We start from the raw sequence: 17,509 nt of genomic DNA, 5'->3' as shown, positions 1-17,509 counted from the left end.
ACTCTGACACTCTGCTCCTCAAAATTATACACAGTTCCATGTTGCTCTCAAAATTAAGCATCAACTCTTCAGTGTATCATTCAGAGCCCTTCCTAACTCAGAATAGTATGGAGAAACACAGACTCTTGCAGCCCTGGGTTCAAATCTACTAGCTGTTAACTACGGGATACTGCATGTGTTAATGAATGTCTTTCAGCCTCAGTTCTCTTATCTGTAAAATGGGAACAAGAGTGCCTACTTCACTGCTTGCTGTGAAGACTAAAAGAGAAAAGAAGTATATAAAATGTCTTTTATATACTGCTCTGACCACAAATCTGTATATGCCCAGTACATCTTACCCAACTATTCAGTATCATTGAGAAGGCCCTCTACTTTTCTGGTCTTATGCCCTTAATCATGTTAATCCTCCTACTATGAGACAGTCATTATACTAGGATTAAATGACTAGCAAGTAGTGGAGCCAAGATTCTAACCAGTCTGACTCCAAAACTTCTGTTCTTAACCCCACTCTACCGATGAGCTGAATTAAAGAGTTAGTAGAGATTATGGGATGGTAATTACATTCTAAATATAACCCATGAGAAGAAAGAAAGGAGGCATAACAACTATCACTTTTAATCATTCTCCTACCCCCCTGAAACCCTGCAAAACATACAAATATACACAAATACTGTGACACAATGCCACACAAATAAAATGAATTTTTTCAAGGCTTGCAAATTAAAATTATACTGAGACTATTTACCATATAGTAGTCTGGTGATAAACTTATTATATAAAGACTCTGGCTTCTATGTTAACCATCATTTGGTATCTTATCATTTTAGCTCTTGAACATTCAGCTGGTTTCTAATCCCTCTGGATAAAGACATGCTCTAAATACACTCTACAGAGCCAATGGATATAAATATATGAAGTACAACTCTAAAGATCCCAATGAATATAAAGCAACATGATAAATATAAATAATTTTTCTTATCCTCTAAATTACCTTAAGGGAGCTAATCTGGCACATTATGAGACCTGAAACTGGCATTCAGAAAAATGATCACCATGGAAGTCAAAGATTCACAAAAGAAGTTGTTTCACCCATGTTAATATAAGTATTTCCCTAGCTAGCAAGCGTCAGACTTCAAAACAAAGCCAAGTATTAAGTCCTGTCACTTGAGAAGAGGGAGAGGGTGAGCTGAATGGAGAGAGGAGCATGGGAGCATATACACTAAGACATGTAAACAGACAGCCAACGGGAACTTGCTATACAAGTCAGGGAACTCAAACTGGGGCTCTGTGATAACCCAGAGGGGTGGGAATGGGTGGGAGGGGAGAGAGACTCAAGAGGGAGGGGACACATGTACACCTATGGTTAATTCACGTTGATATATGATAGAAATCAAACCTGTAAAGCAATCATCAACAATTAAAAATAAATAAAAACCAGAGAGACCGAATGCATGAGCATACTCCTGTTTCAGAACAGCCCTACCCAAGCCTCAGCAGATGAGTTACAGAACCCAGCATCCCATGATTCCCTCACACAGATACGTCTCTAGACAAATAACAATACAAAAACCTAGCCTGCCTCGTATCATCTTGAAGAAAATCTTCCAGGAAACAGTGAAACTCTCACTGGCCTAATACCTTGAATAGTATCCTCTTTTGAAACTTCAGTTTCATCATCATCATTCAAGCAATAGACTGTTTCTTTTTGTATATCTTCTTTTTTCAGAGTTCTTGCATCCACAACTGTCCAACACTTTTTAACTTTCTCCTGTAGAATCTGATTTCCAAAAGAAAAATAAAGGGAAAACAAGGAACGTCAGGGTTCAGATTGATGAAAGAGGAAAAACTAATATATACTCTCTGCTTTACAGAAAAATATCCAAAACAATCACTCCAGCTACACTGGTTTGTTGTCTCTGGCTTACTGTGGAAATTTTAGTTTATTTTATAATCCTTTCTACATTTTATTTTCCCCAAGGGTAATCCACAAATATTAATATTCATAGATACTCAAACACTTTCTACACAAAACCCACAGACTGCCTAATAATAGAAAACCCTACATTTTGTTACCATACTTTTTTGATAGAGAAAAGAGGGGAAAGCAGTCTATCAGTAGTCAGAAATCAATAAGAAAATATGAAAAAGAAACTACCAAAAGAAAAAAAAAAGGTAAGGGACTTATTCTCATTCTCAGGGACACTATTCTAGGCCTTGAAGCACCTCCATGGTGTTCATTCATGTAGTATGTTTTGGAATTAAGTCCTTGAATATTAAAAGAAAAAAAAAAAACACTTTATAAAAAAACATGCTTTTGTACATTTTATATATTTAAGTGTGTTTATATATTTATTTTGTGCATTTAAAGAAAAAAGGCAAGGAGGGTCAAGTGGAGGCATGGATCAGAGACTGACATTCAAACTGGAATGTCATCAAGTCATTACCAAAAACAACTCATTTTTGAGAGTGTGCTATTATGCACATATGCTACAAAAAGCCATTTCACAATAACAGGTCAAAATGTGTTCATATTTTTTAGATGCTGTTACTACCAGGTCATTAATAATTGAATTAGATGTGACTGAGCTTTAAAAACTCTGAACCTAAAAAAAAAAATAAAAAAAATAAAAACTCTGAACTTAACTCTGGTGTGTATCTGTATTTCTGCTACAATACTACAACAATGCAACTTAATGCATTTCATTTTCTTTCTTTTAAAAAAGAAAAGGAGAGGGAAAGACTTGAAACTTGTGATTAACAATCAATTGTCAATGGAGAGAAAGAGGAGGGAACTAACTTCTATTACAGACAATTCTTAAAACTTCCTCTCCTAGGATGCCTTTTACATAAAAGCTAAATAGAGATGAAATAAACAGGGAGAGCAGTTAGAGAAGCAGTAATTATGGTTTTGAATAACCCATACATGAATTGCCAGTTTCTTATATAAGCACATTTGTCTGCCTGGTAACATTTCTTTAAAAAATGTGTACCTACCACTTACCGATTTATAAGCCACAATCTTTATAGATAAATTGGAGCCAACGGTCAGCTGACAGGGCCAGGGCATGGAACGCCTCTCAGTTTTCTTGAAGACACACAGCTGTCTCAGACTCTCACTTGACAAAGAAAAGTGTATTTATTATGAAAGCAGCAATTTTAAAATGTTAACCTTTGCTGGGTGTTGCATTTAGTTTTCTAGACTGAGAAGTGAGATGTTGTTGATCATAAAGAGAGGAACAGCAGGCGATGACAAGCAAAACTTGTGGCAACTCTCAGCTGGGGGAGCGCCAGAGTACAAATGAGTTGGCTGAGGAAGGAGCTGAATTCCAGCTGAATTTCACCAACAGGTGAAAAGGTGCATCTCTATCTTCCCTCATTCAATCTTTTCTCTCAACTCAGCCAGGTGTCTGTCACATTTTTTTTTTTCAGGATCAAGGACACTGTGAGGATATGATACAAGCACATTCATAAATGCATTTGCACAACTCAGTTAAAATCACAGACCTCAGGATAAAAAGCCCTGCTCTAGGATATCAAAGGGTGGGCTCCACCCTATAATGTCACTGTTCAATGTCATTGAACTCTGCAATTCTTTTTTTTTTTTTTTTTTTTTGAACTCTGCAATTCTTTAGTTCGTTTCCATTCTCTTAAATAAAAGACATGATGAGTATATGCACATTGTGGAGAGAGTTAAAAAATGATCTTTCAGGAGTTAAAGGAACTTAGCAGTCCATACTGTCTTAAAATAAAGCAGATATAATAACTCTAGGTTTCTCAGTCGGCAGGGAAGGGGAACTGGCAAGTAGCAAACACAACGTACAGAGCTAGTTCCTTTGAACATTAGAGAAGATCAATTCTACCTTCATTTGGTTCCTAATCAAATATAACAAAGAAAAATACAGGAAAGAGGTGGAACTTATGGAATTCACTAAGGATTATCTGGCATTATTGGACAGAATTATGGACAAATAGGCCTCAAGAGACTCCAATTTTCAGGAACAATTTACAATGAATAGTAGATATTCTACCTGATACTCTGCTCCAAAGCTTATGGTACACCTTGGCTTTGTATTCGTTGAAGTATGAGTGGGTCTGAAATCAGGTTTCACCTGTCCCACAGGACATTGCTAGTTGTACTATGAGTCATGCCTAAAATAATCGAGAGGTTTGGATTCTGTTCCAGGCGAAGTTCTAAAGACCAGCATCTTATAGGTAACATCTGAGAACAACTGGATAAGTTCTGCAGCAGATATGAACTTCCCCATATTAGAAGTCACGTTATCTCCCTCTAATGTCTTCTAGATGAGAATAAACCTAGCCCAGGGCGGTCCTGTAGAACTTTATGCAATGAGAGAATTGCTATATTTCCAGCTGTGCCTGTACAATAGGCTACTGAGCACTTGAACTGTGAAGAGTATGACTGAGGGACTAGAGTTTTAATTTTATTTAATTTTACTGAAATTACATTTAAGTAGCCACCTGTGGATAATGGCTACTACATCAGATGGCCAAGTTCTGATCCATACCTTTATGGCATACCTGAAATCAACATAGCTTCAATTGTCTGGTGGTCCAGTGGTTAAGACTCTGCACACCCAATGCAGACGGCCTGGGTTCCAACCCTGGTCGGGAAACTACGTCCCATGTGTCACAACTAAAGACCCTGCATGCAGCATTTAAGACCCAGGGCAGCCAAATAAATAAATAAACATTTAAAAAAAGGTGAGTATAACACGTAGTAATTTCCCTCCTTGCTGTAAGCTTTTTTAAAAATAATTTTATTGGCTGATAATTCTTTTTAATATCATGGTGAATGTGTTCACTTTAGGCATGTATTCCCATATTAAAGCAAGCCATGTTCAAATTTGAGAGAATAATAATTTAGAAACACACATTCGAATATATTACAATTAGAACACATACTAAGACAAAGAAATATCACTTTATAGGATTCCTCTTTGATTCTTTCACCAACCCCTTGGGAAATTACAGTTTAATTTCCAAAATCCCCATCTACCTGCAATTTTCCAAGAGTATCTATACTTAGAAAAGCAGGCTGATCACTTATCAACCATAGCTCATTAGAAATATGTAAAAATTGTGATTGAGAAGAAAAATTAGAGCAGATATACACTATCGCTACTCAAAAAAATCTTAATTGTTGAACCTCTACTTCAACAATTAAGAATTTTATTTAAAATGCTCGTGCTTTGTGTATTTATTGATAAACTAGAATGAATTCTTTAACATTAAGTAGTATTATTCCTGAAAATTTGAAACTCTAAAAAAGCCATACTGTGTGGTAGAGTATGCCGCCACCACCTTTACCAAATCAAGCCCCTAAAATATACACTATTCTAGATGCCAGGGGCGCCTCTCAGGTTCTTGCTCAAACTAAGTGTATATCCAATTCCAACCAAGAACGACACAAAGAAGATCATCTCTCCCACTATCTCTGGATAGCTGAAAAAAGCAGCTTGCTTTATTGTTATATGGTACTTCAGGGATTTCACATTTCTTGCCTTTACAAAGCCCATATGGAATAAGTACGTGATAAATTTGGGGGTTTTGTTTTGCTTTTGCCTGACCAAACTATTTTGTGACTAAAGCTTTGAAAAAAAAAAAAATCACTCTATTATATATAGGGACTTCTCTGGCAGTCTAGTGGTTAAGACACTGCACTTCCACGGCAGGGGGCACGGCTTCGAGCCCTGGTCGGGATGCACACTGCACAGCACAGTCAAAAAGGTAAAACTAAAGAAATAAATGGCAAAACATTACTCTAGTCTAGTATACTGCCTCCAAAACCTAAATCAGAGGACAAGAGGACACTGAGTATTATCTCAGATCTGATACCATGTTTATAATTAAGAATATTTTTTAGGTGTATGACAAGGAAGGGCCTGAGATATGTACCCCAAGCTTGGCATAAAGAAGAAATCTACCACCTCATCTTTTATCGTTTGACTTGTTAAATCTTTCATTGTATCTATATATTTCCAACCTCTCCTGACAGTCCTGGAAATAAAAGAGAAACCTTGTGCCAACCATGCAAACTTCAAAGAAAGGGATTAGAGGCTGGTATACCATTTCTTTAGTAAAAACCAGAGTATTTATTAAAGTGTTAGTATAACTGCTAATTCAAGAATGGCTCAGAAAAGGAAAAGCATTAGAGAGCTCTCTGATCAAAGCAGAAAGGAATATGCTTACAACTGAAATTTGTAGACAAATGTTTTCACTTCTTACCTAAAGGAATAAATTTCCTCCAGCCCATCTTCACCTTCTAAAGACATCATCACCTTTTTCACCATCTGAATACCTTCTTTTTGCTGCTCAGTGATTCCTTTTGGAGGAAAGGAAGGCCCGTGGTGGTCTGAGAGCAAGCTGCCGTCTCCTCTGTCCCCAGTTCCACCTTGCTTGCCAATTGGGAAAGGCAAACTATCAAGAAAAGATCAGCAGTAGTTAAGAAGACAAGTTCTGCAGCCAAATAATAAACTGGGTTCCAATTCTGTGACTGCCACTCACTAGCTATGAGAAAATGGGCATGTCAGTCAACTTCTCTGAGCTTTACATTTCTCAGCTGTCAGATAGCACTCAGCTACCTTAGCCAGTACTCTTACCAGTTTCAAGTAACTGAAGCCTCTTTGGTTTGGATTTTATGGGGGAAATTTATTGGCTTACATAACAAAATAACTGAAAGGGCAAGGTTGCACATGGCCTTAGGATGACTAGATCCAAAGTCTCAAACACCACAAGGATTCTGTGACCCTTCAACTCTATCTCCGTATTTCGTCTTCATTTGCCTTTATGCTGGCCCTGCTCTCTCCTCCACATTGCTTCTGAACACCCTCAAGCTCATAAAGCCCAATTCCACTACCAAAGAGGGATTGATGGTTTAACCCTCTACTCTCCAAATAAAAAAAAACAAAATCAAAAGCAGGAATCAGTGGTAACCTGGGGGCCAGATCTAGAAGAGGTCAGCTTTCATTCAAGCCATAAGGTTAAAGAGTAGGAAGAAATGCTTCCTAGAAAAAAGCTGGGTGACATTCTAGGCAGACAAAAATAACAAACAAATGCTCATTAATGATTTCTCAAGGTTATTAGAAAGATCAGTAAGATAAAGTGTTAAAATACTTATAACACAAATATTATCATCATTATTTTAGATATAAAATTCTTATACAGAAATCATTTAATTGCTAGAAATAAGTAAAACCAATTTTGTTCTTGCTTCACTCCAGTTGTTTGACTGAAATGAGACTAAAACTAGATTGGGATCAACAGTCATGGGAATAGTCAATAGTCAATATACAAATTGAAAAGTAAACCAACGAAACACATTTTATGATAATAATCTATATGACACTTTATAAATGCTTTCATATAAACAATCTCATTTCATCTTTATATTATAGGTAGACAGAGATTTCTATCTTCATCTTTTGAAAAGAAATGGAATATACAGAGATAAAATAATTTAGCCAAAGCTGCATAGCTAGTAAGTGATGGAGCAAAGACCTAGTCATCTGACTGAAAGAGCAAGGTTCTTGCCACTGTAGTATGTCACCCTACTTTGTCCCTGGAAACCCAAACAGCTTCTTCAGTTTACTCAACATTATCTGTTAGTCACCCCATGTGGATTTTTAAGGTGATTCCTTTATCATTTTATCTGCCATCATTAAAACAGAGCTTCCCATTGACATTTTTTTCTACATGTTGTTTGCATGACAAATGTGATGTCCTGCATTACATGAAAAAAGAGCTTCCAGGGAGCAGGATATGGCACAACGTGTTTGCATGAGACTATTGCTGCTTCCAGGGCATCAACCAGGAAGAAGGGATGATGAAAATAAAGGGTCAGGAAGGTCTGGTCCAACTAGAAGAATCAATCATACATGGGAGACACCAAACAAGAAAACTCAAAACTCTACTTTGGAGGCTACAGGTCTGCAGCAAAGGGAGAGAGAGTTAAACAATCCAATCAGCATTTTATAAACAACCAGTCAAATACCAAGGCAGTGGAAGAAAAGGCTGTTCTGTCTCAGCTCGCTTTACAGTGTTGCTCACACAAAAGGAAAAGTAGCCCTTTCCAGTGAAACCGACAGAAGTACAGGATGTGTGAAGGATGCAAAGACATCTGAGATTATGAGCAGGGAACAGAAACCACGCTGGGCTTTTGAAGTGCTGAGAAAACCCCGACTCAGTAAGAAGAATCACTTAAAAAGCACTTAATTTCTCTGAAGTACCATCTTAACAAGTATCAGCTTGATGGCTTATTCTGAACTATTTTTCCACAGAAAGGAGATGCCCCTCAGCAGTCTTAAGAAGTACGTACATGCAACAGACGTTTTTAATTCCCCATGGCAGACATTTTAAAGAAGCCATGGGCTTACCACTCAGAGCTGGAGGCTTCCTGGTAGAGCTCTCAACCTGAAAAATGAGTGTCCCCAGAAGACTAATAATTCAACATTCTATACTATCACTCTTTTTACCAAAAAATAGGACAAGGAAAAACAGGTTTTAGATGGAGCAGGAAGGTTAATATAGTGAAAAAAACTTTCTGTAAGTGATATAAAGTAAGTACCTGGAGGGGAAATTCAAGTTAGTGAGAGAGGAGGGACTCTCCCTCTAGCAAATTGTGAAATATATTTTCCCCCTAAGTTTGTTACCTCATCTGTAAATACACACAGCAAATTACATTTTACAAATGTGTATGTATCCTTTAGATCTGAAAAAGAGTTAAAAATAAGCATATGTGTTTAAAATGGTTTCCAAGTTGACATTCCTCTCTATCCTAAAAATATCTACTGTCTTTAAGACACAGTTCTCTAGGACGTTTAAGACAAGACACTACCAATCCGGTAACTGTTGGGTAAAGTCTTCTATGCAGGCAGGGGATGAACTGGATGATCTTAATAGATTTCTCTAATTCCTCAGTTCTTTGAGTCTAAGAACAGCACAAGCAAACATCTGCTATAGAGCCAAATTCCCATGTTTCACTGTGACTTTCATCCCTTTATCATCAAAACTCAGAAGAGTTACCGGAACAGCCAGTGAGTGCTGGCTGAAGTTACTGATGTGGCAGATTCTGACTCAAGAGCAGAGAGGACTCCTGCAAACCAGGCGCTCTATGAAGGGGTCCTATCACCGCATCACGAGAACACAAGAGCTGTCCACAATGATTATTCGTATGGTCTTACAAGAACTGCAGGGAGATGCCAGATTTCTTCAGGTTATGAATTATAATATCCAGCTGATCTCTGCTGAACGGGCTGCTGAGGTCAGTGAACACTTCAATATGCCTCTTCTCAAACTTCTTTCCTCTAGAAGACAGAGTCAGCACATTAACAAATCATTCTTCTAAATCTTTTTCCTACAAATTCAAATGTACTTGGTCACTGAGCAGAAAAAGGGTAAGGAATCAATTAGCTCCAGTTAATGTGATTACGCTCTAGAAGTCCATGTGCTGTTGACGCTAAGTTCTTACTAAACACATAATCAACCCAGTTGTGACTCACACTTTAAACGTCTTAGGCAAAATTTCTGAGCATTATGGAAATATCAGGTCTCTGATTTCCAAACTTTAACCACCTCGGTTAAAGGTGCAGTCACTATGATAAAAAAGGATCCCCTTCCAGCCTTCAGAAGGTAGAATATAAACAAGGAGCTCTCCCGGCTTCCCTGGTGGCTCAGACGGTAAAGAGTCCCCCTGCAGTGCGGGAGACCTGGGTTCAATCCCTGGGTTTGCAGGGTACTACAACCACAACCGTGAAGGGGTCATTTTCCAAACAGTCTGATTCCACACTGAGAGGTTCATTTCCAACTTTCTTCAGCTGCGATACTTACACAGTTTCTTCTTGAATCAAATCCATGCAGACGATGAGGGCATCCAGGACTCAGCTTGTTAAGGGCAGAAGATCACACCAAACAGTCCCTTTACCCCCCCAAAATGCAACTTTTCCCCAGTGAGATCCAGTGCTGGAACCTGTGGACGCTGGGCTGACTGTGTGATGATTTAAGAGTACTTGCCCAAGTGCCCTTCTTCCAAGTTTCTTTCACTAACATATATCCATATATATATATATTAAAAATCAAAGTAGACTCCCTAAAACATATAACCAGGAAAAATGAAGTAAGCCGAAAGGTAATCTCACATATTCCACTCATTTAATGAAAAACTGTGATGCCATTTTACTGGGTCTAGAACTCATCTTCTGTGAATGCAGCCCATTCTTACACATGAAGTGAGCCATAATGTAGCATCGGTAAGTCACTCCCAGCACAGCAGCACCTCCCAGTGACCAGAGATGGCATCACTGTTTGAAAAAATAAGAGGAACAGGACACCTTAAAACCAGGGCACCTGTGGAAGAAATTGTTAAGTCTCACGGTTGGGGCATCAGTCTGATTTTTGGCATACAAACATCCTCTATGCAGGAAGGCTAGGAGAACGCTAAAGCTGGACTCTCTGTACAGCACTGCGTCCAAACACATCTAACTATGGCCACCACCACGCCTTCTGCACACAGCCAACACACACACACCCTTCTGGTACTTCTCATCCTCTCAATGTCACTAGGGCAGAGACTGGAGGGCTTGGAGTCCAGGCACCCAACCAAGTAATGTGTAACTAATTTCACATTAAGTCCTAATGCGCATCACATCCATGATGTCCTCAGCGCCAAAAATGTCCATATACTCAGAGCAAGGACTCTTAAAGACCCTCACTGAACTAGATGACAATTCCCCAGATTAAAGGAAATTTCTTCAGAGTCTTCTCTGGCTGAGAAAAGGATACAGTCAGCTTGTTGAGAACCTGGTTGGATTTTGCTTTCAATGTCCTCCAGCAAGTCAAAATCCGGGAGCATCAGGTGTCTGTGCACTGTGATGTTCTGATACTGATCCTTACCAGCAAGGGCATTCTCGGTGCCATCGGTACCAAAAAGGACTAAGGCAACTTCATCTTTGCTCTCAGCAAACACCTAGAGGAGTACGTGAGAAGGCTGCAAATCATACAGTACCACCTGGAAGCCACAGACAGTTAACCTTCAGGGAGCAAGACAACCGTATTTCCCCTTGGGAGGCCCCTGGGGCCATTGGCAACAACAGGATACTGGGCTAACTGGCCCCTGGGATTGATGGGCAATGACAATTCCTAGGTTCTAAGCGGACTTCCTCATTGACTAAAGGTCCCGCCCTTTCAACACACTTTGTGGTGGAGGAATGGGTGGGCACTAAATGCTTTGGATGAGTTTCTTTGATGTGCTTCCACCCAAATCAGACTCTCATTCTCAGTGAAAACTAATTACAGATGACTTGAAAAGATTTTAGTCTGTCTTTCTGGAATGACTATCCATGGTTGAAATTTTCCAGAGATTAAAAGAAAATTACTGGTTCATATTCTATGTCCCAGCAATTTCACCTGTAGGTATATATACTATAGAGAAGCCCTTACACATGTACGCAAGAAGATAAGGGACAAGAAAGTTTAAGTTCACTTCAGCACTGTTCATAACAGGGCAAAACTGAAAATAATCAACTGAAGAATGCAAAAACACACTGCAAAATATTTATACAATGGAATATTATACCCTAGTTAAAAAAAGAATGAATTTGTTCAGTGTTTACCAACACGAATAAATCTCAAAAACATAAGGTTGAGAAAAAGTAACTTGTGGAATTATATGTACTGCATAATACTATTACATATACTTTTGAGAGCTTCATAAAATACTAAATATTATTTATAAATACACTTAAATCCAAAGCATAAAATATGCACAGTAATAACTGAAAATTCTGAGGAAAAGAGGGGAGGAAGAGGAAAGAAAAGTGTTAGGAGGGGACACACAGGAGGCGTTAATTTAAGATTTTTTAAGAAAGAAAAAAAAAAGAAATCAAACAAATAGTGTAAAACTTTAAGGCTGTATAGCTCTAGACAATGGGAAAACAGCTTTCCATTATATTATTCTTTGTATTTGCTTCTTTCACGAAGCATTTCATAATTAATTAAAAAAACAAGAAATAGTATGATACAAAAGGCAGTCCTGCTCCCACCTACTCATTAACATAAGCCATTAGTAAGAAGAAAGCTGCATCGGTAAAGGATGGAATTCTGTCATTCTTCATCTCTCTCTGCTGATAACAATTCCAGTCCGTTAACAAGTTCAGCTACAACCGCCGGTTGTACATGGAGGGAAGGTCCCAGTTGCTGGGGTTCAAATATTTCCAGCACACCCACGGGGAGGGCCAGAAAGAGTTCTAGCTGTATCCCGCACAAGTATGCATCTTCAGGCAAGGTATTCTTACTTGACAACAGAGTCTCAGTCTGGAGAGGGGAGGAAAATTCCATGTAGCATGGGAGTGACACCAGGTTTTGTCTCCTGGCCTTCCAGATTCACTCCGGCTCCCATGTAAGGGGCAGAGCCAAAAATAAAGACCAAAAGCACTGCTGCTCTTTAAAAACTATACACACACTACACGGGGGCACAACAGCACCACTTAAATATCACCAACACAAATTACTATAACCAAGAATGGGGTTAGGAGCATTCTTGTCTTCTTTAAGACATTAGGTTAGGACTTCAGGTTATCAGAATTTGTAAAAAATAATCTTGGATGACAGGTGGGAGGTACTAGTTCCATGTGGAAAAGGCAACACCCAGAAGAAGCACAGAGGTATCCGGGGAAGCAGTGGATGAAGCAGAGCTTCATGGACTTAGCAAAAGCAGCAGTCAGACCAGGTAGAAAGGGCAGAAATGAATAATTGTAGTAATAATGATAATAAAAACATATACAGTGTTTACAATACGCCAAGTACTGTTCTAAGCATTTTATTCTTAGAGGTACTATTATTTTCCCCTATTTGACACACAGGACACTGAAGCATCGTGTAGAGTCTTCAAAGTGGCCTCCATCCATTCCTTCTCTCTCTGTACTTAGAGGCTATGCTTGAAAACAACAGGGGAGTCTAATTCCTGCCTCTTCTCCCCCATTGAATGTGAGCTAGCTAAGTGACCCGACTAACAGAAGGCAGGGGAAATGACTTTCTGGGACTTATAGAGCTAGGTCATAAAAAGTCACATAAGCAGGTCTCTTAGAATACCCAGTCTTGGATATTTAGAACCAACTGCTATACTGAGCATCCCAAGCGACATGTAGAGGCCACATGTAAGGGTTCTGGGGGACAGTTCCACCGAGCACACAGCCAGCAGAAGGCAGCACTTCCACCCACAGGAGCGAGCCATCTCGGATGTACATGAAGGGACCCGCTGAACCTCGAGATGACTCAGCCCCAGCCATCACTGAGTGCGCCCGAACAAGAGGCCTCAGAGAGAACCACCCAACGCAGACACCCATCTATCTCACAAAACCACACGGGATGACTTTCTTAAACTGTCATTTAAGACATTAAATTTTGGGAGGGTAGTTTGTAACCAGTAAAAGGTAAACGGAATAGGCACAGAGTAGTTGAAAGACTTACTCAAGATAGCAAGGTTAGTAAGTGACATGGCAGAGCAAGCATTCAGACCCAGGTCATCTGGCTATAGCGGTTACACGTTTAAACATTACATTGACTCTTGTTTCGGAAAAGCTGCAATATCCAGTGGAGGAGCCAAAACGAGAAAAGAAAAAACATCAGGCTCTAATGGCAGCTGGACTTGCATGTGAGCGTGTATAAGAATAACTCCTCGGGATACCCCAAACACTGAGGGTGGACAACATAAAGAAACGGGCATCTTGCATTACTAAGTTGCAGCCACAGACAGTGAAACCATGAGTTACAAGCTCAGGACCATTCTGAATCTTACCTGTCGCTGCACGAACATGGTCATCACCTTCTTTGCTAGTTCAAATGGGGATTCTTCACCAGGAAAGGAGTTACTCATGGCAAAGCCCACATCCATACACAGCACCACTGCTGCCTAGAAATGAAGTCCCAGAGAGTGTGTGAGAAAATATTTATGGTCATTAAAAAAAGAAAACAAAGGACGTGTCCTTTGCTTATTTCACTTAGATATTCAGGGGATGCATGATAAAGGGAGGGGAGTTGTTCAACGTAGAGAATGGATCTAAAACATATAAATTTTTACTGTGGAGAAACTTTAAATAGTCCTGCTATTTCTGAAAGCTACAAAGTATTTTACCTGCCAGCACAGGAGCATGCTCCAAGCAGGTGCTGCTCCTCTGGCCTGAGCCTGACCATGAGCAAACCCATGGGGAGCAGATCTGAAAACAACCTGCTGGCAACAGCTAAGTCCAGCCCAGCTCAGCCCCAAATCCACCAAATCAAAAAATTCAACTGATCTGCAGACCCACGGCATGAGGACAGATGCTTTTGTTGCAAGCCACCAATTTGGAGTATAGTTTGTCATAAAGCATTTTTGTGGCAATAGGTGACTGTCACAATCTATATATGCTAAAATGATATACTCCAATCATTTGAATCAGTTTGTAAACTGAGAATCTAAAATGAAGACTAAGACACCAAATCTATTCTAGTAGGGGACACAGACACATAAATGACATCAGTGCAATATTCCATGACCGAGGTATGCAGTGGGCACTAAGAGGGCTCATAGGAGGGGCATCTACCCAAGACTGGTGGAAGTGACAGAGGACAGGTAAGGAAGCGGAAAGACTTTCTAGATATGATCCTTGGGTGAACTAAAGAATGAGCAGGAGTTAGTCCTGTGAACAAGGAGAGTTTTAGGGAGAGGAAACCAAATGAAGACTCTAGTCGTTGGCTAGTAATAATGCATATTGGGAACTAAGGAAATAGGGCAAACATAAACTGAAAGTAAAATGGATACATGTAAAGTCCTACATTTGGCATCCAAAATTTAACTGAACTGGGCTGGAGGAGGCCTAAACAAACAGCAGCTCACAATTTCAGGGTGGATTATAAAACATCACCAGTATGGCATGGCTACAGTAGTTGATTCCCCATACCTACCCTATTCCACCCTCTGAAATATTTTTGGTCCTAAATGGTATGATGAAAAAATATTTTCAATGTTGTAATCAATTCATGGAAGGAAAAGACAGGTTTAATGGTTTAAAAAAAAAAAAGACTAGATTAGCAATCTGGAGACCTGGAATCAGTCCCATCTTTTTTACCACATAGCTACATTTTCAGGCATGTCACTTAACTTCACTGCTAATCTGTGGAAGCAGTTGTTCGACTAAGTGGACTAAATGAGATCTAAAGTCTTTTCCAGAGTTAACGTTCTCTGACATTGACTGACAGTCTCACCTATGCTTTGTACTGATTGGACCACATGTGACAAACTCTGAGCAGTTCTGATCATCACATCTTATCAGACTAATTACAACTGAATATGAAATAAGCAGGTTAGAGACGGATCTGGAGCATATGTGGTTAAACGGAACAGGTGGACAAAACTGACTATTTGAACCAGACAAGAAGGTTTAGAGGAACGTGATTGTTATCCTCATATAGTTGACAGCTGTGTTACAGAAAAACAGCTCTGCAAGAGAGATAACGGGATTCACAGATGGACGTTACACGGAAACTGATTTGACTCCATTATGACCAACCTAGACAGCATATTAAAAAGTAGAGACATTACTTTGCCAACAAAGGTCTGTCTTGTCAAAGCTATGGTTTTTCCAGGAGTCATGTATGGATGTGAGAGTTGGACTATAAAGAAAACTGAGCACTGAAGAATGATGCTTTTGAACTGTGGTGTTGGAGAAGACTCTTGAGAGTCCCTTGGACTGCAAGGAGATCCAACCAGTCCATCCTAAAGGAGATCAGTCCTGAATATTCATTGGAAGGACTGATGCTGAAGCTGAAGCTCCAATACTTTGGCCACCTGATGTGAAGAACTGACTCACTGGAAAAGACCCTGATGCTGGGAAAGATTGAAGGCGGGAGGAGAAAGGGACGACAGAGGATGAGACGGTTGGGTGGCATCACCGACTCAATGAACATGAGTTTGAGTAAGCTCTGGGAGTTGGTGATGGACAGGGAGGCCTGGTGTGTTGCAGTCCATGGGGTCACAAAGAGTGACTTAAATAGTCTTTCCTTTCCATAGTTTTGCCTTGCCTGAGATGTAACCAAATTAGATACCATCTATAACGTCCCTGATAGGAGCTCATCCAGAGTCACGAATGAGCGATTGAACTAAACTGAAGGGAGGAAAAAATGATACCTAGAAGTAATCAATGAAATTATTTTCTGAAACAACTATCTCCTGACCCTAGAATTCTTTGAAAAACCTGGATGAGCTCCTATCAGGGACATTATAGATGATATCTAATTTGGTTATATCTTAGGCAAGGCAAAACTATGGAAAGGAAAGACTATTTAAGTTTTTCCCTAATTTACAAAAAATTAAACACAATGCACTAATATTAAGAGAGCTCCAGGTTATAAATAACATGTTTGGAGAAATTCCTTTGAGGGCAACAAAATTTACATCCCATAGTTTCAATGCTCTGACCATAAGAATCTCTAAAAAAGTTAGAGTCCCCAAATATGCTGCTGCACTTATTTAATATATAAATAAGTTCATAAAGCTACTTTTTTTTTCCATAAAGCTACTTTTAAAAAAGAAAACTCTAAAAAAAGAGGACTAAAGGTCCTCTGCCAGGAATCAGCTCTCCAAAAAATGTCAACAAAGGGTTTCACAGTATGGAACTTCTCTGAAAGCAGAGAATGGTCTATGTAGTATCTCAAGTTCTTTTCTGACAGCAGTAAGAAAACCAGGAAAAAGAAACGGAGCGTCATAGTGCCCACCCCCCTCATTTAAACACTGAAGCAAGTATTAGAATTTTGCTACAAGTCCACCTGCCATAAACATCTGCTTTATTAGAGCTGAAAGTTTTCAGCAGCTGAAAGGAATAAAGGAGGTGCGTGGCATATGTTTAAAACCATTTTAGTCAGTATTTCCCTCTGGGGAAGCGAGGGCACTAGAGACCACCTCCTCCAACTCCTATCTGTATACCAGTTGCCTAATAAAGGGCCTAGTTCTTGAGATTACAGATGGATGCACGAATAAACAACTCCTCCGAACACACCTACCTCTAGTGATCACTCAGAGACAAGTACCACTTTCTGCCTATACTGAAAACACTATTTTAAAAATTCATCATCATACGTTATTAACCTGGGTCACTGAGAACCATCGATTTCTAGCAAGAGAAACATTCTCCAGAGCTCTGCGAGCAGAGAGCTTGTGTTCAAATTCTGATTCTACCGCTTATGGGCTGGGTGACCTTGGGGCTAATCACTTTCTTTAAGCTTTGCTTTTCTCAACTTATGTAAAGGAGATAAAAACGTTTCGACTCCAGGGCTTGTGGTGAAGATTAAGACAGACAGAAATAAAGCCTTTAGATCAGTGCTTCATCAGAGTAAGCTTTCAATAAATGCAAAATATTTGATATTCGATTACTATAGAGGTAGTAATAGAACGGGGCTTCCCAGGTGGCTGTGATCTCTGGGTTGGTTAGATCCTCTGGAGAAGGAAATGGCAACTGACTCC

General features: G+C 39.5%; 1 protein-coding gene across 2 annotated transcripts in view; it reads right to left on the bottom strand.

The window, feature by feature from the left end:
- Positions 1-17,509, bottom strand: part of XRCC5 (X-ray repair cross complementing 5) — an 80,658-nt gene that overhangs the window by 62,421 nt on the left and 728 nt on the right. For both annotated transcript variants that reach the window (XM_043445088.1, XM_043445087.1), the window contains exons 2-8: positions 13,811-13,924; positions 10,798-10,981; positions 9,847-9,895; positions 9,201-9,323; positions 6,247-6,438; positions 3,002-3,116; positions 1,639-1,777 (exon numbers count right to left, since the gene is read on the bottom strand). In XM_043445088.1, coding sequence (XP_043301023.1) covers positions 1,639-1,777; positions 3,002-3,116; positions 6,247-6,438; positions 9,201-9,323; positions 9,847-9,895; positions 10,798-10,981; positions 13,811-13,924 — 916 coding nt within the window. The remainder of the gene's footprint in view (positions 1-1,638; positions 1,778-3,001; positions 3,117-6,246; positions 6,439-9,200; positions 9,324-9,846; positions 9,896-10,797; positions 10,982-13,810; positions 13,925-17,509) is intronic.

Source organism: Cervus canadensis, chromosome 24 (assembly GCF_019320065.1).
Source record: "Cervus canadensis isolate Bull #8, Minnesota chromosome 24, ASM1932006v1, whole genome shotgun sequence".
Classification (NCBI taxonomy): domain Eukaryota; kingdom Metazoa; phylum Chordata; class Mammalia; order Artiodactyla; family Cervidae; genus Cervus; species Cervus canadensis.
This window is presented reverse-complemented; position numbering and strand designations above follow the sequence as displayed.